This window comes from Triturus cristatus, chromosome 7, assembly GCF_964204655.1.
Source record: "Triturus cristatus chromosome 7, aTriCri1.1, whole genome shotgun sequence".
NCBI classification, from domain to species: Eukaryota; Metazoa; Chordata; class Amphibia; order Caudata; family Salamandridae; genus Triturus; species Triturus cristatus.
This window is the reverse complement of record NC_140590.1, coordinates 1,066,227,038-1,066,250,628: the sequence shown is the minus strand read 5'-3', so window position 1 is coordinate 1,066,250,628 and position 23,591 is coordinate 1,066,227,038. Positions and strand designations below refer to the sequence as shown.

Here is a 23,591-nt window from a genome sequence, read left to right as displayed (position 1 = left end):
CCTGTAGTGAGCCAGATGTTGATGTTGGAGATGGATTCAGAGAGGTTGTTGTGGTGAGACCAGGATGCTTCTGAGATCTTGTTCAAGTCTTGTCATGAAGATTTGGTAAAGGTGTTTCTGCTGAAGTATTGATTAAAGGTGATGAGGGTAAGGTCGGACCAAATGATCATTGTGGGTTTGTCTACTGTGAAGTTGCTGAAGCTGATGAAGATGGGGACCAGGAGGTGTCCAATGGCGTGTATAGGGCCTTCCATTGACTTAGTGAGTCTGAGGTTGGACAGGTCCTCGAGGAGGTTAATTGTGTTGGGATTGGTTAGGTCCTCCAGTTGGTAGTTGAGGCTACCGAGGAGGATGAAGGTGCTGAAGTGGGGGATGGGGTGGGGAGGGTGGCTGGTGACAAAGGTCGCAATGGTGCTGCTGAAGTTGACACGTGGTTTGGGAAGGGAGTAGACGAGGGTGCTGCACAGGTTGCAGTTGGCACATGATGAGAAGTGTGATGGTCAAATGTTCCATGTTGCTGGTGGAGCTTTGGATGGATTCCTTGAAGATGACCGCGATTCCCCCTCTCAGTCTGTTTGTCCTGTCCTGTCTTTCCAACTTGTACCAGGAAGGGATTGCAGTGGTATGATGGGGGCGGACGAGGGAGTCAGCCAGGTTTCGGTCAGGGAGAGCAGGTCCAGGGAGAGAATGGAAAGCACTTCCATTAACAAACAAAATCAGGTGAGTCAACAAAACAGGACATTGCAGTATGGGCAAACCGCAACCTTGGTGGATTCCCAGCATTTCCATACAAATTGTCACCCTTTACTAGTATTATTAATTGAATCAAGGTAGATTTTCACCTGACTTCATGGCGAGAACAAATAGCGGGTATCCCATTTCATGTTGATCGGAGTCTGACCCCCTCTCCTGCATTGAAACATTTTTATTCCAGTTTCTGCTCTTGCCCACGATGCACTGCGTCTTTGCAGGGATCACTTGCTCATTGCATTCCGCCTTTTGACCAATTACCAAACTTGCATGTGAACTCTTGCTTTTAACCCGGAACCTCCTCCCCAAGGAGGCTTCAACAGCCCCACATCTGAGAATCTTGTGTGAGACAGTAGGGTACATACACCTTGAAGTATCTTTGGTGCATTTAATTAAAATGAACACGTTTAAAGCTAGCATTTTTTTTTAGACTTTGGCTGTGCAAGATCTTAGGATCATTGTCTCTGAAATGAGAGAGTATTCTATGTGATGTGAGATTTAACAATGGGAAGGGAGATCCCGCTCTGTCGGACATACACCCATCTATGTCTTCCTTTATGCTGAGTACTTGGGAATTATCCACATTTCACAAGATTGCATTCCACCTGCGATTCTAATTAAGCTTTTTTGAATTCTGCATCACTGCTTGGTCCTCGGCCGCCACTGGAAAGGCGGGGGCGGCCTGCTTCCTGCCCCATCAGCAGAGAGGTGCGCCAGGCTTGGTTCTCTGGTGTGGCGGCTGCGTGTGACCAGGAACATTCCAGATTGCAGCATGAGGGAGACCAAGGCCAGCTTTTTTCTCACACAGATAAACTCGAAGTCACCCCGCGCTGCAGTGCTGACATCAGCACAAAATGCACAGATCTGCGCCGTCCTAATGGGGAACATATGCCCAGTGTGCGCGAGGAGGGAAGGATGTTGTTTTAATAAACTGACTTCATCGCAGCTGGCCGCGAGTGACCCTTTACCTCGGGCGGTAAAGCTTGGCTCAGCTCTAGTGGCTTTATTTCCCTGCGGTATGTGGACGCCCTCCCTATATTTATTACATTTGGAGAGCACTTTTTGGCAAGCGCTTTACGTAGTTTACATGAAAACAGCAACTCAGCTCGAGGATGTATTCATTTACAAAGCCAACAGAACTGAGCTAGTTTTTCGAATAAAAAAAAAAAAACAAGGGTGATGCCGGGGTGCAGGGTACTGGTAGTCAATCCTCTGTTGTCCAGGCTAGGCCGCGCCATGGCGAAGGACACACTGCATCGTCCCAAAATGGCAATTAATTTCAGTGTTTGGAGCGGAAGTTAAGCCGGTGCGGGGGGGAGGGGGGGGGGAGGGTTGACATGAATCTCCCGGACGCCTTCACTTCTTTAAGTCTGAGTGATAGGAGCACAGCTGTCCAACTGAACTATGTTAATACGGTACAAAGAGCTGGCTATTTATTGCTCCACTGGAGGGCTCATCTCTCACCCGATACTTGTGTTGAACTGCACGAGGGACTACTTTACTCTTAACCCTATCTGGCCTCGGCTGCCTCCCTCCCTGGTGTCCCTCTCTAATGTGCCGACACTGTGTTACCACATTAAACCCAGGCCTATTGGCTTTGCCAGTGCTGGTTTTCCTGTCGGTGCTATTTTTTCGCATTACCTTGCTGCGCAGAGGTGGGAAGTAGCAGTGCATACATGCACACGTTGAAGTCCCCCCAACACTTAGCACAGGTAGCAGCAGCGCCAGTTTTCCCCACAAGCAAACCACAGGCACCAATAATAAGAGCTTCTGTCAGTCACACAAACAACTCACGGGTAGCACAGCCAGTAGCAGTACAAGCCTGTCCCGAAGGTCTCCCCAGTCCCAACACAACTACACTGAGACCATGGCCAGAAAACACAGTTCATTGCTCCGTGCTCTGCCCGTGCAGTGTTCCATGAAACAGAGTGGGGAATAAAGACCTACGCGCTGGAGCCGCGAACACTTACTACCAGGACACCATTGAGAAAACCAGACAAGGGTGTGCCAAAGCCTGCCCTGGCCTGGTTTTATCTCACACTTGCTCTCTGTCTGTTTTATGCAGCACTTTCATCTTTGCAGTGTCAGCTGACAATAAGGATAAAGATGTTTTCCTTTAACTTCTTTTGAATCCAAATTTGTGATTCAAGCTTGCTAGTTATTTTTATGAAAAAAAGGCAACGGGTAAAGTGCTGCACAATTGCTGTAGTAAAATAAAATGTTATTCTTATATTTGCTGCAGTTTGTGCGAATAATGAAAACCTAGTAGATTTTCTGAAACATTGTTAAACAGGAATGTTGCATGTTCATTATAAGTGAGTGTCAGTTTTTTAAAGAAAATAACAATTTCCAAAAGAGCTATTTAATTCAGGGGATGCGGGGCAGCCAATTACTGCGATGCAAACACAAGGAGATGATGGACGGACCCCTGAAACGTTTCAGACACTCACCCCCAGTCACAGATCTGGGTTAAATCAATCCTCGTTCTTTAGCTCACTTTGTTCAGACCCAACCATATGCAAATCAGTCTTGAACCTGTGCCTTATGGGAACAGGCCAGCCTTAACTGCCAGGCCAGGTCTTCCCTGGACCGGAAACAAGCCTCCTGGGACCAGTTTCGGGGGTAACACCCCTCATCAGCCAGGCTAGCTTGAATCCAGTGGCAAAGTGAGCAATGGACCCACGTCTGGGCATACCCGGGCAACTTAGGGTGAACAAAGCAAACGCCGGGTCAAGACGGATTTGCATATGGCAGGGTCTGAACTGGGGTGGGAAAGTGAGCTAAAGAAGGAATGATAGATTCAACCCAGGTCTGTGACTGGGGGTGAGTGTCTGAAAAGTTTCAGCGCTCCGTCCATCATCTCCTTGTGCTTGCTTTAATTACTGCGATGCAGCAGTAGGGTGATCAGTGCGCTATGTTTGTACCTGTGAGTAATGCAACACTGTACACTCTTTGACTGCAGGGCCTTCCACAGACTTGATTCTTGTAAGGCAAGTATAATAGTCTTACCCCATTGGTACTAAATGCTGCTGCGTCAGAAGAGAACATAGCAAAACACGTTTTTGTGTCATTAGGTACACAGATCAGGTAAGTAAACCTGAGTGCCAACTGTACATGTCGTCGTCCACTGACTGATGTCCAAGGACCCTGCGGCCTCTCTCCGTTGGCACAACCAGTGGACAGAGGGCTTCCATCGCACCCCGGAAGAGATTAGTTCCTTCTATAAATATTAGCAGCTTCTTTGGTGTCACGTGGAAAAGAATGACGTATGAGGCTGCACGCTCTTCTTTGGTGACCAGACTTTGTATGAGATTCTGTGTGCACAGCTGAGATGTTCGCATTTCTAACTTTAAAATTACTAGAGTGGAAAAACCGCTATACTAGTAAATTGTCTGCAGTTGTAATTGTGGCAATCCTATGAATGGAGGTGTGCAAACCTTAATACAAGTGCTTGCAACCATAGGTTAATTTGTAATCGAAAAAATAATTATGAAAGCACCCCATATTTCCTATCCTGCACTCAAGTTAGGGAGGTATTTGCAGTTTTTGAATTTGCGAAAACTTACTGGTCACAAATTTGGTTCCAAACAGGGTCAAAACTGTCCTTCATCCTTTGAAGATGGTGAACCTAATAATAGCAAAGCTGATAGCAAGCTCTCCATTTAAAGGTGATTATTTGACATTCTAATACATTGTAACAGTTGCGGTTTTAGTTTCTTTCAGTTGGTTTAAAACAACTGCATTAACCTTTGGTGAAATGTCTAGGACATGGGTCACGGTGTCGCGGTTACAAGAATCCATGTGGTTCGTTTGGTAGTAAGTGGACTTGTTAAGGTTAAGGGAGACATTACAAAAGAGAGAGCACATAGAGGGAAAAAAACTTGTTTGTGGAAGAGCACAACATCAACAAGGAGAATTTTTAAGTCTTGGACAAGTAGAGCATAGAAACACAGAGTATCTAAAGAAAGGTTGTGCTGTGCGAGGAAATGAACTCACTTGAATGCAGTCCATGTAAACTGTAAATACTTGTGATGAAGAAGCCATTACATACATTTGAGGTAAAGAGACATGCATGAGATGAAGGGAAGCTAGCATTAAAGGTGACCACACAGTTTTGGAAGTTTGTTGTTAACTGCATACCAGCAACATTCAAAAAGATGGGGTGGTCGCATGGGGGGAGTTGGGGGGACACATTGACAGTGTCTATTTGGTTTTCACATGAGGATTTTTCTTACACAGGTACCAAGGACAAGAGGGCTGGGCCCCTGCGTCCTATCTGAAGAAGGGTGGTGGGGATCTTCAACCTCAGAAGCTGGGATCCGGCCCATCCGCCTATTCCTGCTCCCTGGACTTGGATGGCGTGTCCAGGCCCCAGGGCGCAGTCAACAGAGAGAAGGAGGGGCTGAACCAGCCTAGAGACGGCCGACTCGACAATCGCCCAGCACTCTTCCCTGATGTGAGAAGAAGTAAGTGTATAGGAAGATGGTTGATTAAGAGTGAGATATTTAAAAATCCCTTCTTGAACATCACTACCACCTCTTACAATTCTGAATCCTGTTGACAAAGCTCCATTCCAGTCTACAAACATCCTCTCTTACGTCTGTTTAGGGCAGGGTTCTTCAATGAGAAGCTCAGGAGCTACTGGTAGCTCTCCAGGTTACCGGAGAGTGGTTCCCCTAGGTGCAGCACAACCGAGTAATTGAAAAGTTGTTGTTTGGTTCAATTAGGTATGTTTACAACATTGAAAAGGATGTATTTAAAAGTAGAATGTGCCTATTATCAGACCTTGAAAGCTGCAGAAATAATATTTTTAATGCTGATAGTTAAATGGCAACTCATGCTAAGCTGGGGAGTTCTTACTGATTTTCTTTCCTAAGTGCCACAAGGCATTGTGTATATGTGTAAAGCTCCCAATATCTGCACGTTTTCTGATAGTCTTCCTCTAAGATGTGGAGTTCCCAGCTGTCTTGCCATCTGAACAGACTCACGTGTCAATATATTAAAAAGGGAAATGAAATGTCTCTTGTTCCGGCTCACGTCTCCGTTTGATCCTGAATTCATCCGAATAAGATATTGTATCGGTGTTTTCCCTTACTCGCTCCACCTTGTTCTTGCACACTGTATATAACTGTGGCTGGTTGGGCTTGACCCAATGTGTAATAATTATAAATGGTCATATTTGTAGATACCAGATATTTTAATGAGTGTTTTCATTTTTTGAAGTAACCTACCGCCCACTGGGATTTGACCAAAAACACCTTCATAATAGTCTTTTATTGTTCCTGCAGACCTTAGGCAACAAATCATTGTAATTGTCCACCTTAACATATGGGCAAAAAAAACAGGCAATACCTGTAGGAAAGTGGGATCGGCTTTCATGTTCGCCTCCACTTTTTGCTCGTGTCATTGTTTTTTCTGACTAGTCTGACTGGGATCCTTCTAATCAGGACCCCAGTCTCTGTGCTTCTTCCCTAAATTGGACATGGTGAGTACTTCGGTACACCCCAGATTGTCTACTGTTGTACCCTTGTAAGTCTGCAGTATATGGTACTAAGGTACCCAGGGCACAGGTACACAAGGGGTTCCCCATGGGCTGAAGCATGTATTATGCTGCCCATGGGAGACCACTCAAATTGGGACTACAGTCCTGTCATTGCAGCCTGTGTAAGCTGGTGCTAGCACCACTTACGACAGATATAAGTTTCCTTATATATGAGGTCACTGCACTTAAAACCTATAAGTCACCCCTAAGGCAGGCCTTTCAATCCTGAAGGCAGGATGCTCTGTTCTAAGTGTGAGGGTGCCCTTGCATGAGCAGGACACCTCTACAATCCATGGAGTCCATTCTCCCAGGTTGTAAGTGCATCAGCCATTGCGATGCATAGAGTGGCCATCCGTCATTACGCAATGGCTAACTCTAAACTGGCTGTAATGAACCCTGTAGTGTTTGGTATCAAACATGTTGGAATCATACCCCAACACCATAAACGGTGTTGGAGGTATGATTCCATGCATTAGAGGTATGATTCCATGCACTGTTAAGCTCCTCCGGGAGGCCCTCAGTACTCCCAGTACCAGTCATCTAGACACGGACAGCAAACTATGGCTGCTGCTGACCAGAGACATGATTTTGCCCTCCTGCTGCTGGGGAAAGCAAGACAATCTCCCAGGCAGGGCTTAGTGTATTGGACTAGGGTGGGGGCACTTGCCATCGCCACTAGAATGCTTTGAGGGGCATATTTGGTGCCCTCCTTGCATACCCCTGTTGGAACTAGTTCAGGGAGCTGTTGGCCCCCGCTCTGGCATGAAACTGGACAAAGGACATGGGAGTATCCTCCCCACTGTCCAGCCCCTCCTGTGGGTGGGATAACTGAATCGTGCCAACACTTTCCTTAGAGTACTTAAGGTCTTACATATGGGTAGTTCCTTATATTTGTCCTGGGACAAGATTCAAAACCGAAACCACTTCATCTTCAACCTGTCTGGGCACTGGACTTCACTTTGGGTACTGAGACTGGAACTGCAGCTGGGAAGGTTCCTGCTGCTCCTGGTCTAGTCATCCTGCCAGTCTTCTGCGTCATCTGTGCCCGTGCTCCATACAGATTCTTCTACAGGCCTGAGGACATCCAAGACACCCGAAGGAATCTCCCTTGAAGTGAAGGAGTCACTTCCCTGCAGGCACCAACTGGTCAGACCTGCTGTCCCTGAGCTCCTACAGACTCCTAAAGGTTTAGCGACACTGGTGGTGGTTCTCCCTCGAGACCTGCACTGTCTTCTCAGCAAGTTTGAAGCTAGTATCCCTTTTCAAAACTGTTGGAGCAGTACCCCTGTGTCTTGCACCAACTTGCAGTTGCCAAGGCTTGTTGACTCTCTTCACCAGAGATCTTCAGGCTCCAAGAAGCCCCAGCCTCAAGCATCTCTTGCTACCAAGATCTTCATCCTCACCACATCCTCTGCACCATGGGCCTTCATAACTGGTGTAGGAGAGTAGGGTCTGCTATCCTATGGTCACCCCAAATTTTTGCTTTTTGCTTCACTGGTTTTTGACATATTGAGGCTGTGGGCCTGCCAATCAGACCCCCAGCCTGCTGTTCTCTCTACTAAATTTACACTATGCACCCTAGGTGCATAACCAATTGGAAGTGGATCACCCTGTGAGCCCCTGTACCAGTGTACACTAGGTACCCAGGGCATTGGTGTATCTAAGGCCTACCAGGGGCTGAAGCATGTATTGTGCCACCCCTGGCCTGGCCTAACAAATTTGACACAACTGGCTGATCACTCAGCTGGGGTAAGTTGGTGTAACCACCTCTTACTTAGGTGTAGTATACCTATACCTAACCTTAAATGGGACACATGTTAACCTATAAGTCACTCCTATGGCAGGCCTTAACAATCCTGAAGGCAGAGTGCTTGGTTCCATGTGAGATGGTGCTCTGGCATGAGCTGAACCTGTCTGCAGTGGTCGGAACCACTTCCTTCTACTGTTTCCAGATATCGTCATACCATATACTCTTAAGTGCATTATGAACCTCGCGGTTAAATGCTAACTTTGGTTTGGCTTTATCAAAACATGTCGAGTAAGGCGTCATACGAATTGGAATACTAACCCCTCGCCAATTCTGGCGACGGGGTTAGCATTCCACCCTTCTAGAGGGAAACGACATGTACAGTACCTGAAACCCAGGTAAAATCAGACATAGCCTCAGCTCCACAAAATGGATGCTGCCACCACAGACACAAGTCTGCCCTCCTGCTGCTGGGAGTCCTTCCAGCTTGGGAGGTGTGGACAAAGGGTTTCCTGCCAGGGGAGGTGCGTGCACCACCCCAGACAGGATTTTGTGTATTGGTCAGGTAGGGCTTGAAAGAAACCAGACATGCCTGTGGCTCACAAGGAGCCTCGGTGCATATGCCAGTTCAAACCGGTCCTGGGGCACACCAGTCCCGGGCCGGGGGCGAGCTGGACAAAGGATTGGGGGTGTAACCACCCCCCTTCCTGGTCCCACCCATAGGGAGGGACCTAGCAGGTAGTCCGGCCCCTAGAATCCGCTTAAAGGTAGGAGCTGTGTCCTAAGACTTCAGACATCCTGGAATCAACTTGAAACTAAGAAGAAGACAGGAACTTCGACATTCTGCTGCACAGAAGACTGAAGGAAATCTCCCCTGTGGTCAGGGAGTGACCACCTTGCTAACGCAAGCACCATCCAGCGAATCAACGTCTGCTTTGCCGCCGCCTCCCGCCGGAGCCCGAGCCCAGAGACTGACAAGACCTGGACCTCCAGACCTCTCACCGCCCGATCCACAGTCCCTGAAAAGAGGAGACCCGTGGAGGCAACGAGACACGTGGAGCCAGCCATCTTGAAACGACCACGACAAGCTGCAAGTGCAACAACCGAGGCTCCCTCTAAGTTGTGCTTTGGGATCTGAGAAGCCCAACCCTCGAGCAGCATCTGCACCAAAGGTGAGCCCTCCAGCATCTCCACGATCTGCGTGGGGCCCTTCTGCATTTTGCCACTCGACGCGCCTAACCGGTTGCTGGCCCGCTGGCTAGTGGCCATCTTGGCGACGAACTTCAAGAACTACACCGCTGGTCTGGTTGCTCCAGACTGGCCCTTGCTCCCCTCCAAAGGAGCAGTCCCTCTGACCTTGCTGGTCAGAACCATCAGCTTATTTCGTTTTCCACAACAATTGCTTTTGCCAAGGCTTGTTTGCTTCGATCAAGTCGCCGACACCGCCGACAGCGAGAGCCTGCGTGGGACAGCTCGTGAACCGACTCCTGGACGTCGTCGACCTTCAGGGACCACGTGGCTGCAGAGACAAGCTACACCTTTCTTCCTGTTTGCACCCGACATCGCCTGGTACCCACCTGGTGCCACGCTGGTCACTGGCTAGTGACTGTGAACACTGTCCCCTCTGCTTACAGGTCTTCTACAACTCCGATCCACTCTTGGATCCACCGCATCTCTTCCGGACCGACCGCCTGCAGCATCTTTGTCCACAGGCTCCACTGAACAGATAGAAGAAACCCGATGCACTTCGAGGCCTATGCACCCGCTTCCTGTGGGTGAGGTAAAGCTGGCACTCCGGTGCCCAAGTGTAGAGTAACATCTCTAGTGTCTGTGTTTCCAATCTTAAGGTCATAGTCCATCCGGAAGATCCTTTTTGCAGTAACTTTGTACTTTTTACGCACCCATTGAAAACCTATGGGAGCACGCGTGTGACTATTTGCTCTGCACACGCACCCCGTGGACCTCCTGGTCACTAACTGAAGTTAGCTCCTTGTAGGCCCAGCGATTCTAGAGGCCCTAGGCCTTTTCCCTTTTCTGTTCGTGGTACTTATACCACTATTTTAGTATATGGTTTGAGTGGCCACCAGGGCCCATCCATATAAAGTGCAACTTCTGTATATTATAACATTGTCTTATTTAACGATTTGTGCTCCTGTGCTCATAAAGAGACTAGGGGTTACTTTGAGAAATAAATACATATATATTTTGAATATATATCTGTGTGGTGTCCTTTCATTGGTATAAAAGGGGGTTACATTTGGTAAAACAGCCTGCTTAACACGCTTCACGAGTTTAGCCTCAAAGACTGCTTAGCCTATGCTACCACTAGGGCAGCTAGTCCGAAAAGGTTGACTTACAACCACACCATAAGGGTTGCTTGGCATGGTACAAGGTGGTCACTTTAACTAGTGAACATCATATACCAGGCCAACTTCTCACAACTGGTGAGCTGCTTGATGTCCTTTTGCGGCTCCATGAGTCCTCTTGAGGGTCTTATTTGGCTCCAGTGGGTTCCCCTGCTTGCTCGGGGCCTGCTCTGACTTACCTGCCCATGGTGAGTCACTTGGGCCTTGCTGGTCCCGACAATGCACTTTTTTCGTTTGTTTCGTTTGTTGCTGTTGCCAAGGCTTGTTGGTGCTCCTGACAGACACCAACCCCCTGGCTCTTGACATCCGACGTGGTACAGCTCGTGAATGGCTCCTAGTCTTACACAGCATCGCCTGGTCCGCACAGCTGCAGCCTCAAGGGCATCGTCAACCCTCTGCATCTCCGACATCGGTGCACATTCGTCTTCCATGCCTCCTGGTCACTCCTGAGTGGCATAGACTCTGTCCCCTCTGCTTGCATGTACCTCTCATCTTGAATCTGCCATTGGGTTCCACCGGACTCTTTTACTTTCTTCATCAGCGGCATCTTCATTGAAGTCCTCATTGTGGTCTAATGCGGTTTCTGATGTCACTTTCCTCCCATGCACCCGGCTTTCCTGGAGTAGGTATCCTGGTTCCTGGGGTATCCATGGGTGGAGTGACTCTCCAATCTCCCATCTTCCACAGGGTTTCTTCAGGGCCCTCTGGGAAGGGTCCTTCTTTAAAACTGCAACCGCTACTTACCCATTGATTTCCATTGAGCCCACAGTCGTGTTCCCACTCTGCAAATGGCCTCTGTGGGGCTCCTGGGTACTTACCTTGGGTGATTCCTTGGCTCCCCACTCTTATAAGTCTTCTGGGTCCAGTCTCGACTTGGGTCATGGTTCGCATTCCACTTTATTAGTATATGGCTTGGTCTCCCTCTGGCGACCACTGTGTATTTGTGCTACTTCTGTATTCTATTGACAAAGTATTGGGTGTATTGTGATGATATCTCCGGGTAGGAGATATTGCAATGTGTTAGTGAGTGTTTATAATAAATACATATCTTTATAATTGCACTGTGTGGTTCTTTTTCACTTAACCTACACTATATGATTAGTACTGGTAAAACAAGCTGCTTTACCCTCCTTCTTGACTAAGCCTGAAGGCTGCTCTCCACAGCTACCACTTGCGGAGCTTTCTAAGGATGTTTAAGACCAATCAAATCACCATAATGGTTGTCTGGATTAGTGCAGGGTACTACACTTGCATAAGTGAGCACCATATACTAAGCCAGTCGCCTACAATACCCATACAGCAGACTTTGTAGTAAAAATGGATGCTCTGAGGTTAAAATAAATTGTCAGACCCAGTGCATATAGCATGCCAAATTATGTGCCTAGTGATATCCAAAATCATTTGGCATCATGATAGAGTGGCATCTTTCACTCATCCACGCATCAAAAATATTGTTAAACACACTCTTCAGAGAAGTGTCAATACCAGCCTAAACACTATTAGTGAGGCAGAATCTCAGGTAGCGTACAAATCAGCAAATACAGCAACAGCCAGCTTATCCTACAGGCTACAAAATGTTACCATAAAACATGCATTGAACAAGTTTGTCTGCGGTAAAATGAGGAAAGCAAAGCAGACTCATAAACTCACGAATAATTGGTTTGATGGTTGTAATGACGAGAAATAATTCATGTACCTGTTCAAATAGGTTCTTTATTAAAGAGCATCTCATCCATGAACCAGCAACTGATGTCTGGGAATGCATAGGTTATTCGCAAGGCGTGCCCATTGCCGTACTGAAATAGGCACCAGAAATAAGAACACCAGAACTGAAGGAAAGGCGTGCCTGTTGCCGTATTTATTTGCGAGGTATGTCTATTGCCATAGTGAAATAGGCAGGAGACCTGACAGGAGCATTGTACTTCGTAGACGTGACAGAAATAGCCTTAAAGAAAATGGCTGCCAACATGCTGTGCGTGATTTCAGCATGCTATAGAGCTTGATGACCAACGTGCACGTTGCCAGTTTTTTGGTGGCAATCAAGCACAAAGACTGCGCTTGGAGTGAGAATGGAAATCACTGAAGAATGCTCTTGATCTTCAGGGATGTCGCATGAACATATCATTTGAAATGGTAAAATCCATAAGATGCACATGCCGGTAAGCAACCGCAATGCATAGAAATTGCTGTAAATCCCCAAAAACCAAATATAATCGCAATAAAACATCAGAGTCGCCAGTACAGTCCTCAGATGAACAGCAGGCACAGCCAAACCATGTAGAAAGCAAGCCTCAATGGTGCAGTGCCATGAAAGCCTCAATGACGCAGACACAAAAGCAGGTTCGGAGAAGTAAATCCAATAAGATGAGCGTGCCAATGTAATCACTGCGTTAATCTACAGTGTCCACAGTTCGATCCACAGATCTACAGATAGAAGTAGAACTGTTAAACAGTTGAGTGGAAAACTTGTGAATCCAGGAAAATTCAAAAATACGTCTTGAAAAATTCATCCAGCTACAGATAAGGTTGAGATGTTGTCTTCTCCCACTCGTCGTCGGTGTAATGAAGAGAAATAATCTATGTAAAGGTTCAAATGGGTACTTTATTAGAGAGCATCTAATCCATGAACCAGTAGTATCCAAGACCAGCTGCAACCGTTGTCTGGACCTACAGCACTACACATTGCAAGAATATAATCCCCGTACATTCTCTCTCCTGTATCTAGCATCCTAAGTGAGATACACAGTAATGCTTAGATACCACACGTGACCTAGCAAGAATGTGAAGGCTTTGCCAACACTGGCAACCTTCTTGGCTCAATTTTCTATTTTGGGCCTGACAAGGCCATAGACGAGAGTTACAGTTGGGCCACAATCCAGACACCAGAATAACAAATTATATTCCTTGCCAAATCCAAGTGCAAGGCTCTGAGCTAGTCAAAGCAATTTTTTGATATTTTACATGGAATGGCCAATCAAGTAGTGCAGAACATTACTTGCTCAACTCAGCAATGTTGTGGAGATGTGCTGCTGTTCTTCAACTGAAAAGCATGACGATCGAAGAAACCTTTCTGAGGAGCCCAAACATCACCACACCATAGTACATTACTCCCTCTCCGTAGTTATTCTTCACCTCCTTGAAGCCAGTGGAAGGAGAACTCGAGACTTTCCTCCCCCATCAAAGTTCTGGAGGAACTCGCCACATAGTAGATTTAAGAATATGGAAATCAAACTCTTGCACCATCACCACTAATCTAGTTTCAGATCAATAAGATGTATACAATTTGTCATGGACAACATCACTGAGTATCTAATTTTTTTTCCAGAGCAATACCAGCAGACTGCACAGACATGCCCCATCTTTCCTTCAGCTCATGCGGTGAAATACCACCAATCCCTGCAGTTCAGACTGAAAGTGGGTCATCTCTTAATGCAGCCTGCAAGTTGACATTTGAGCTAAACCACTTGTCCACTAGCAGAGATGGCAAAGGTTGTGGATCTGTTCCTGGAGCGCTTCCAAATTTGCGCAGAAGAAATGCAAATATATCGTTGGTAAGAGAATGACCAAGACCACCCAAAAACCCATAGACTTCAGAGATTTCAGAACCAGATTGACTGCTTCTGTCTCAACCTGTAGAAACAGGATCATGCTCAACCCTCCTGAAACCCATTCTCTGTCTCCCAGTGGAGTCCATGACTAAGTTTAAAAGAGCATGTGTCAAACATGAGGCCTACCTAAATACAGTCCCTGGATATTTGTTGCACACTTTGCATGCGTGCAGGGACTAACCGATTGGCCACCTCACACTTGATCAAGCAGTGATCATTTAAGCACCTAAAACATGGTGTTTAAATAGTGGGAGTATAGGGTCTGAAACTCTGGAACTGATCCTGTATGCATTAAAAAAAAGACCTGTATTTCAAAAAATTCTCCAACCAGAAGAATGTGTATGTTAATTTCATTGAATTGCAGCACTTGCTGAAAAATGTCAGATAGTTGACCCACTGCTTATTTGACTGGACTCAGTCAGCCTCCTAACCTTGATCTGTGTGCCTTCTTTTTTTATATATATAACTTTTTATTTGAGACAAGGAGCATACACAATGGTCAATTTTGAACTTATATATGCCTGGTTTTGTACTGGCACAACCTTCACTATACATCTGAAGACCCATAATCACTACAAGCCATTTACATTGGGGTCGCCAACATCCGGCCCTCCCATAACAGCACCCAGCCCATGGTCTGGGGGATCACATATCCCTCCCCTGTAATCATTCCACTTCCCCCAAATCTGTGTCCATTTGGTGGGACATCCCCTGGATTCATATACAGTTTTCTCTGTTACCATACACCAGTCCATGTCCTTTCGCCAGTCAACTAGTACTGGTGGTTCCTTCGCCCTACATTGTCTAGCGACATTTCTCTTGGCAATTACCATCCCAAGTGTCACCCATGTTCTTTCTTTAGTGTGTAGATCAGCAGGGCCCCAGATATTTAGGAGACCTAGTTTAATATTACAGTAGGTAACCCATACACATTCCATACATTCCTTCAAGGATGACCAGTATCTCTGAATTAGTGTACATTCCCAAAGTGTATGTATAAAAGTACCCTCTTGTCCACATCGCCACATGCATCCTGCCTCCTTGCTATAACCCATCTTTACCAACATGGGTCCCGCTAGGTATATTCAATGGAGTATTTTCAGCTGCACGAGTCTGTGGCTGGAGGATATAGAAATTTTGTTTAGGGGAGGCCAAGGCCTCAAGCCATTCATCATTCTCCAGACCGGCAAAGTCGTAGTCCCATTTGTCCCTTAGTTGAATAGGAGGGTCTGTCATGTTGTTGACGAGTGTAGGAGAGTAGGGTCTGCTATCCTATGGTCACCCCAAATTTTTGCTTTTTGCTTCACTGGTCTTTGACATATTTAGGCTGTGGGTCTGCTAATCAGACCCCCAGCCTGCTGTTCTCTCTACTAAATTCACACTATGCACTTTAGGTGCATAACCAATTGGAACTAGATCACCCTGTGAGCCCCTTGTACCAGTGTACACTAGGTACCCAGGGCATTGGTGTATCTAAGGCCTACCAGGGGCTGAAGCATGTATTATGCCACCCCTGGCCTGGCCTAACAATTTGACACAACTGCCTGATCACTCAGCTGGGGTAAGTTGGTGTAATCACCTCTTACTTAGGTGTAGTATACCTATACCTAACCTTAAATGGGACACATATTAACCTATAAGTCACTCCTATGGCAGGCCTTAACAATCCTGAAGGCAGAGTGCTTGGTTTCATGTGAGATGGTGCTCTGGCATGAGCTGAGCCTGTCTGCAGTGATCGGAATCACTTCCTTTTACTGTTTCCAGATATCGCCATACCATATACTCTTAAGTGCATTATGAACCTCGCGGTTAAATGCTATCTCTGGTTTGGCTTTATCAAAACATGTCGAGTAAGGTGTCATACGAATTGGAATACTAACCCCTCGCCAATTCTGGCGACGGGGTTAGCATTCCACCCTTCTAGAGGGACACGACATGTACAGTACCTGAAACCTGGGTAAAATCAGACATAGCCTCAGCTCCACAAAATGGATGCTGCCACCACAGACACAAGTCTGCCCTCCTGCTGCTGGGAGTCCTTCCAGCTTGGGAGACGTGGACAAAGGGTTTCCTGCCAGGGGAGGTGCGAGCACCACCCCAGACAGGATTTTGTGTATTGGTCAGGTAGGGCTTCAATAGAATCAGACATGCCTGAGGCTCACAAGGAGCCTCGGTGCATATGCCAGTTCAAACCAGTCCTGGGGCACACCAGCCCCGGACCTGGGGCGAGCTGGACAAAGGATTGGGGGTGTAACCGCCCCCCTTCCTGGTCCCACCCATAGGGAGGGACCTAGCAGGTAGTCCGGCCCCTAGAATCCGCTTAAAGGTAGGAGCTGTGTCCTAAGACTTCAGACATCCTGGAATCAACTTAACCACAAGAAGAAGACGGGAACTTCGATGCTCTGCTGCACAGAGGACTGAAGGAAATCTCCCCTATGGTCAGGGAGTGACCATCTTGCTAACGCAAGCACCAACCAGCTATTGAACGTCTGCTTTGCCGCCGCCTCCTGCCGGAGCCCGAGCCCAGAGCCCAACAAGAACTGGACCTCCAGACCTCTCACCGCCCGATCCACAGTCCCTGCAAAGAAGGAACCCGTGGAGGCACCGAGACACGTGGAACCAGCCATCTTGGAAGACCGACGACAAGCTGCAAGCGCAACGACAGAGGCTCCCTCCAAGTTGTGCTTTGGGACCTGAGAAGCCCAACACCCGAGCAGCAAGTGCACCAAAGGTGAGCCCTCCAGCATCTCCACAATCTGCGTGGGGCCCCTCTGCACTTTGCACCTCGACGCGCTTGCCCGGTCCCTGGCCCGTTGGCTAGTGGCTATTTTGGCGACCTATTTGAAACTCAACGATGCTGGTCTGGTTGCTCCAGACTGGCCCTAGCTGCTCTCCAAAAGAGCAGCCCCTCTGACCTTGCTGGTCAGAACAATCAGCTTACATCTCTTTCCACGACTCCTGCCTTTGCCAAGGCTTGTTTGCTTCTTTCGAGTCGCCGACACCGCCGACAGCGAGAGCCTGCATGGGACAGCTCGTGAACCGACTCCTGGACGTCGTCGACCTTCAGGGACCACGTGGCTGCGGAGACAAGCTACCCCTCATCACCTGTTTGCACCCGACATCGCCTGGTACCTACCTGGTGCCACGCCGGTCACTGGCTAGTGACTGTGAACACTGTCCCTTCTGCTTTCAGGTCTTCTACTACTCCGATCCACCCTTGGATCCAACGCATCTCTTCTGGACCGACCGCCTGCAGCATCTTTGTCATCAGGCTCCATTGAATCGATAGAAGAAACCCGACGCACTTCGAGACCTATGCACCCGCTTCCTGTGGGTGAGGTAACGCTGGCACTCCGGTGCCCAAGTGTAGAGAAACATCTCTAGTGTCTGTGTTTTAAATCTTGAGATCGTAGTCCAACCAGAAGATCCTTTCTGCAGTAACTTTTAAACTTTTACGCACCCATTGAAAACCTATGGGAGCCCGCGTGTGACTTTACTCACTGCACACGCGACCCGTGGACCTCCTGGTCACTAACTAAAGTTAGCTCCTTGTAGGCCCAGCGATTCTAGAGGCCCTATGCCTTTTCCCTTTCCTGTTCGTGGTACTTATACCACTATTTTAGTATATGGTTTGAGTGGCCACCAGGGCCCATCCATATAAAGTGCAACTTCTGTATATTATAACATTGTCTTGTTTAACGATTTGTGCTCCTGTGCTCATAAAGAGTCTAGGGGACACTTTGAGAAATAAATACATATATATTTTGAATATATATCTGTGTGGTGTCCTTTCATTGGTATAAAAGGGGGTTACATTTGGTAAAACAGCCTGCTTAACACGCTTTAACGAGTTTAGCCTCAAAGACTGCTTAGCCTACGCTACCACTAGGGCAGCTAGTCCGAAAAGGTTGACTTACAACCACACCATAAGGGTTGCTTGGCATGGTACAAGGTGGTCACTTTAACTAGTGAACATCATATACCAGGCCAACTTCTCACATTGGTGAGCAGCGGTTGGATTTGAGCTTGCTGTGTTTTACCATTGTAATCTCTTGGTTACCAATTGAAAGATCACATAGGTACCTGTAGGTACATATAAAACAAGATAGATATACTTAAGTTCTACTGAACTTAGTTGTTGTAGAGCAAAGGGAGTAGCACACCCTGACTACAACTACTAGATAGGTTTAGTAGGTAAACCCAAGTGTAGGTAGATTGCAACACATCCACCCACACTTAAGAGCAATGGAGGGGGCAGAGGGGTCCAAGGTACCCATCTCTGTCGAGAGTGACCCCCAGAGGGCACCAACTCTCTTTGCTACCCTAAATCAAAATGAGCTCAGGCAGTTGGCAAATATCAGGGGCCTTAAACAGCCCAAGAACCCTACTTCTGCTGAACTCAGAGAGCTTTTACAAGCTGATGAAGATCAGAAAGCTCTCAAGAAAGCCTCCCAGTTAGGCCCCTTAGGGACTGGAACAGGAGGCCCCCCTTCTGAAGATGCCACCGAGGTACCCCTTTCCAATAGTCACCCCTTAGATGAGATTCATACTACAGAGGATGAAAGTGATAGGGATACAGATGGTAGTGAGGATGAAGGGAGAAATAGCCCAGTGCCAAGTGTTCTACTTGGCCCAGCTAAACTGAGGCTATTGGGGACTGACAATGGGATCATCCCATTGGATCTCCCCAGTGGACTTAACCAGGCGCTTGGGAGGCAAAGGAATCACTCAGGTGACTCTAATGCTTCTCATGCCTCTAGAGGCTCTCAAGGTCACTCCAGGAGAAGGATGACCACCCCTCAGAGGAGGGAGCATGAGGCCAGAATGCAGGAAGCTCAGCTGAGAATCAGGAAACAGGAGCTAGAAGTAGCTCTCATGGAGGAGAAACTGAGTAAGGCTAGGCAACCTAAAGAGAGTGGGTCTATACCCACTGGTGGCAGCATTGTCCCTAAGGACAAAGATAGGGTCTTTGACAATAGGAACCTGTCCAAGGTTGTGCCCCCCTACAAAAGTGGGGATGACATCCACAAATGGATGACTGCTCTTGAGAGAGCCTGCAAAGTGCAGCAGGTTCCTGAAGACCAGTGGGCAGCAATCTTATGGCTCTCCTTTGAAGGTAGAGGCAGAGATAGACTCCTCACTGTTAGGGAGGAGGATGTCAGAAACTACAGAGTCCTGAAGAGTGTCCTAGTTGATGGGTTAGGCTTAACCACTGAACAGTACAGGTTAATGTTCAGAGACACCCAGAAGACACAGACTCAGGACTGGTCTGAATACATTGAATGTGCCACTAAGGCTTTGGAGGGTTGGTTGCTGGGAAGTAAGGTATCTGATTATACAGGATTGTACAATTTGATGATGAGAGAACAGATTTTAAATAACTGTCAGAACCAGCAACTGCATCAACACTTGGTTGACTCAGATCCGACCTCTCCCCAAGAATTGGGAAAAAAGGCAGACAAATGGGTCAGAACCAGGGTTAAGCAAAAGAACCAGAACCAGGGCCAAGGGGGTGATCAGAAGAAAACAGACCAAAAGGGTGGAGATCAGAAATCTAAAGACCAGAAGTCTTCAACAGGGCCCCAAACTAGTACTAACGAGGGTGGGTCCCAGCCAAAAGGGAAGAAGAAAGAAGGTCCAAAGAAACCCTGGTGCAAACATTGCAAGAATACAACTCACTGGACTAGTGATTGTAGGAAGGGTGGAGCCCCCAACACTGTTGCCCCTAAGGCACCTGCTCCCAGTACTACTGTTAGCAGTGTTGGTCCCCAAACAAAGGGTGTAGTGGGAATCGCTATGGGAACTGAAGGAGATTCTGACTTAGACAGAACCCTGACACAGGCAGTCTTGATCTGTGATGGGGACATGGATTTGTCCCTGACTGTGAGCCCCAGTAACCTGGGCAAGTACAGACAGACTCCTTTAATAAATGAAAAAGTGGCTCAAGCCTACAGGGACACATGTGCCAGTGTCACTATGGTGACACCAGGCTTTGTGGACCCTGGACAGTACATACCAGGTGAGAATTACCTGGTGACCAATGCCAGCAATGCCACTACTTCACATAGTATGGCAGTTGTTAACTTCTCATGGGGAGGGGTAACTGGCCTCAAAAGGGTTGTGGTTAGTGCAGACCTCCCAGTAGAATGTTTGTTGGGCAATGACCTAGAGAGTTCTCTATGGTCAGAAGTGGAGTACAGGACACATGCAGAGATGTTAGGTATATCACCACATGTCCTTGCTGTGACCAGGTCACAGGCCAAAAAGTGCCTTACTGAACCACAGGTCTTGGATCCTGGAACAATGGACCAAGCACCTACCAAGAAGAAGAACAGGAGGGTTAAGGCTGTGCCTTCCCCCCTGCCTCCAAGTGATGATCAGCCTTCCCAGGAAGATGATCTAGAGAACCCTGAAGGAACTGTCCCTGAAGAGCTTGAACCTGATCAGGTTGAGCTTCTGGGGACAGGGGGACCTTCCAGGGCTGACTTGGGGCAGGCTCAGTTATCCTGTCCATCTCTTGAACCCCTCAGACAGCTGGCTGCTGCTGAGGCTGCTGGGAATGCTCAAGGTACCCATAAAGTGTATTGGGATGAAGGGCTCCTTTATTCAGAGGCTAGAGACCCCAAGCCTGGTGCAACCAGGAGGTTGGTTATACCTCTGCAATTTAGGGGCTTCCTTCTTACCTTGGCCCATGATATTCCTCTAGCAGGACACTCAGGCCAGAACAAGACTTGGGACAGGCTTGTCCCTCACTTTCACTGGCCTCACATGAATGAAGATACCAAGGAGTTTTGTCGCTCCTGTGTGACCTGCCAAGCCAGTGGCAAATCAGGTGGCACAACAAAGGCCCCCCTAATACCACTACCTGTGGTGGGGGTCCCCTTTGAAAGAGTGGGAATAGATATAGTGGGTCCCATGGATCCTCCCACTGCATCTGGGCACAGATTTATACTGGTGGTAGTGGATCATGCCACCAGGTATCCAGAGGCAATTCCCCTTAGGACCACTACAGCTCCTGTTGTGGCCAGGGCCCTGCTGGGAGTATTCTCCAGAGTGGGGTTTCCTAAGGAGGTGGTTTCTGACAGAGGTAACAACTTCATGTCAGGATACTTGACAGCTATGTGGAAGGAATGTGGTGTCAACTACAAATTCACCACTCCTTATCACCCACAATGCAATGGGCTTGTTGAGAGATTCAACAAGACCCTGAAGGGTATGATCAAAGGATTACCTGAAAAGCTCAGGCGAAGATGGGACATCCTTCTACCCTGCCTTCTGTTTGCTTACAGAGAGGTCCCACAAAAAGGAGTTGGCTACAGCCCCTTTGAATTGTTGTTTGGGCACCCTGTAAGAGGCCCACTGTGTTTAGTGAGGGAAGGATGGGAGTTACCTCTCAAAAAGCCTAAACAAGACATAGTGGACTATGTACTTGGTCTCCGCTCCAGGATGGCTGAGTATATGGAGAAGGCATCCAAAAACCTTGAGACAAGCCAGGCCTTACAGAAAGCTTGGCATGACCAAAAGGCTGTCTTGGTTGAGTTTCAGCCAGGACAGAAGGTATGGGTGTTGGAGCCAGTGGCCCCAGCAGCACTCTAAGACAAATGGTCTGGACCCCATACAATCCTGGAAAAGAAGGGAGAGGTCACCTACTTGGTGGACCTAGGAACTCCCAGGAGTCCCCACAGGGTACTTCATGTTAACAGGTTAAAAGCATATGTTGACAGGGCAGACATGGGCTTGCTCATGGCTACAGATGAGGGACAGGAGGAAGAGAGTGACCCTCTCCCAGACCTGTTGTCTCAGAACCCTGAGGATGGTTCAGTTGAAGGAGTGACCCTTGGAGGCAACCTCACTGAGCATCAGCAGATTGAATGTAGACAGGTTCTACAATCATTTCAACATATGTTCTCCTTGATACCTAGTCAAACTGACTGGTGCACCCATGTGGTGGACACTGGTGACAGTCTGCCTGTAAAGAACAAACTTTACAGACAACCTGACCACGTCGGGGACTGTATAAAGGCTGAGGTACACAAAATGCTGGAATTGGGTGTCATTGAACCCTCAGAGAGCCCCTGGGCTAGCCCAGTGGTTCTGGTCCCCAAACCTCACACCAAAGATGGCAAGAGAGAGATGAGGTTCTGTGTGGATTACAGAGGACTCAATGCTGTCACTAGGACAGATGCACATCCTATTCCAAGGGCAGATGAGCTCATAGACAAACTAGCTTCTGCTAAGTTTTTGAGCACATTTGACTTGACAGCTGGTTATTGGCAAATCAGGTTAGCTGAGGAGTCCAAGGTCAAAACAGCATTCTCAACCCCAGGTGGGCATTATCAATTTTTGGTGATGCCCTTTGGTCTGAAGAATGCACCTGCCACCTTCCAAAGGTTGGTGAATCAAGTCCTTACTGGGTTGGATGACTTTTGTGCAGCATATCTTGATGACATTGCTGTCTTTAGCTCCACCTGGGAGGATCACCTGATCCACCTGAAGAAGGTACTGGAGGCTCTGCAAAAGGCAGGCCTCACTATCAAGGCTACTAAGTGCCAGATAGGGCAGAGTAAGGTTGTGTATTTGGGCCACCTTGTAGGTGGAGGCCAAGTTCAACCACTGGAGAGTAAGATCCAATCCATCAAGGACTGGTCCCCTCCAACCACCCAGACTCAAGTTCGAACTTTCTTGGGCTTGACTGGGTACTACAGGAAGTTTGTTAAGAACTATGGGTCCATTGTGACTCCTCTTAATGATCTGACATCCAAGAAGATGCCCAAAAAGGTTCAGTGGACAGTAAGCTGTCAAAAGGCATTTGATGACCTGAAGAAGGCCATGTGCTCTGCACCTATCCTGAAAAGTCCTGACTACTCCAAAGAGTTTATTGTCCAAACAGATGCTTCTGAGTTGGGTGTGGGAGCTGTGCTGTCACAACTTAATGTAGATGGTCAAGACCAACCCATTGCTTTTATTAGCAGAAGGTTGACCCCCAGAGAGAAGAATTGGTCAGCTATTGAGAGGGAGGCCTTTGCTGTGGTGTGGGCCCTGAAGAAGCTGAGGTCATACTTGTTTGGCACTCACTTCAAGATTCAGACCGACCATAAGCCCCTCTTGTGGCTAAATCAGATGAAGGGTGAAAACCCCAAACTGCTTAGGTGGTCCATTTCCCTACAGGGGATGGACTTTACAGTGGAGCACCGGCCAGGTACAGACCATGGGAATGCAGATGGTCTCTCCAGGTACTTCCACTTAGGACATGAAGACTAGACTGGTCAAGGCTAGTTTAATGTCCCTGCATTTGGGGGGGGGTTGTGTAGGAGAGTAGGGTCTGCTATCCTATGGTCACCCCAAATTTTTGCTTTTTGCTTCACTGGTCTTTGACATATTGAGGCTGTGGGCCTGCTAATCAGACCCCCAGCCTGCTGTTCTCTCTACTAAATTCACACTATGCACTTTAGGTGCATAACCAATTGGAACTAGATCACCCTGTGAGCCCCTTGTACCAGTGTACACTAGGTACCCAGGGCATTGGTGTATCTAAGGCCTACCAGGGGCTGAAGCATGTATTATGCCACCCCTGGCCT

The 23,591-nt window shown here is 47.8% G+C and overlaps 1 protein-coding gene across 4 annotated transcripts in view; it reads left to right on the top strand.

Moving 5' to 3' along the window:
• Window positions 1–23,591, top strand: part of SH3PXD2B (SH3 and PX domains 2B) — a 339,606-nt gene that overhangs the window by 281,096 nt on the left and 34,919 nt on the right. For all 4 annotated transcript variants that reach the window (XM_085618152.1, XM_085618150.1, XM_085618151.1 and 1 more), the window contains one exon: window positions 4,990–5,216. In XM_085618152.1, the coding sequence (XP_085474278.1) occupies window positions 4,990–5,216 (227 nt within the window). The remainder of the gene's footprint in view (window positions 1–4,989; window positions 5,217–23,591) is intronic.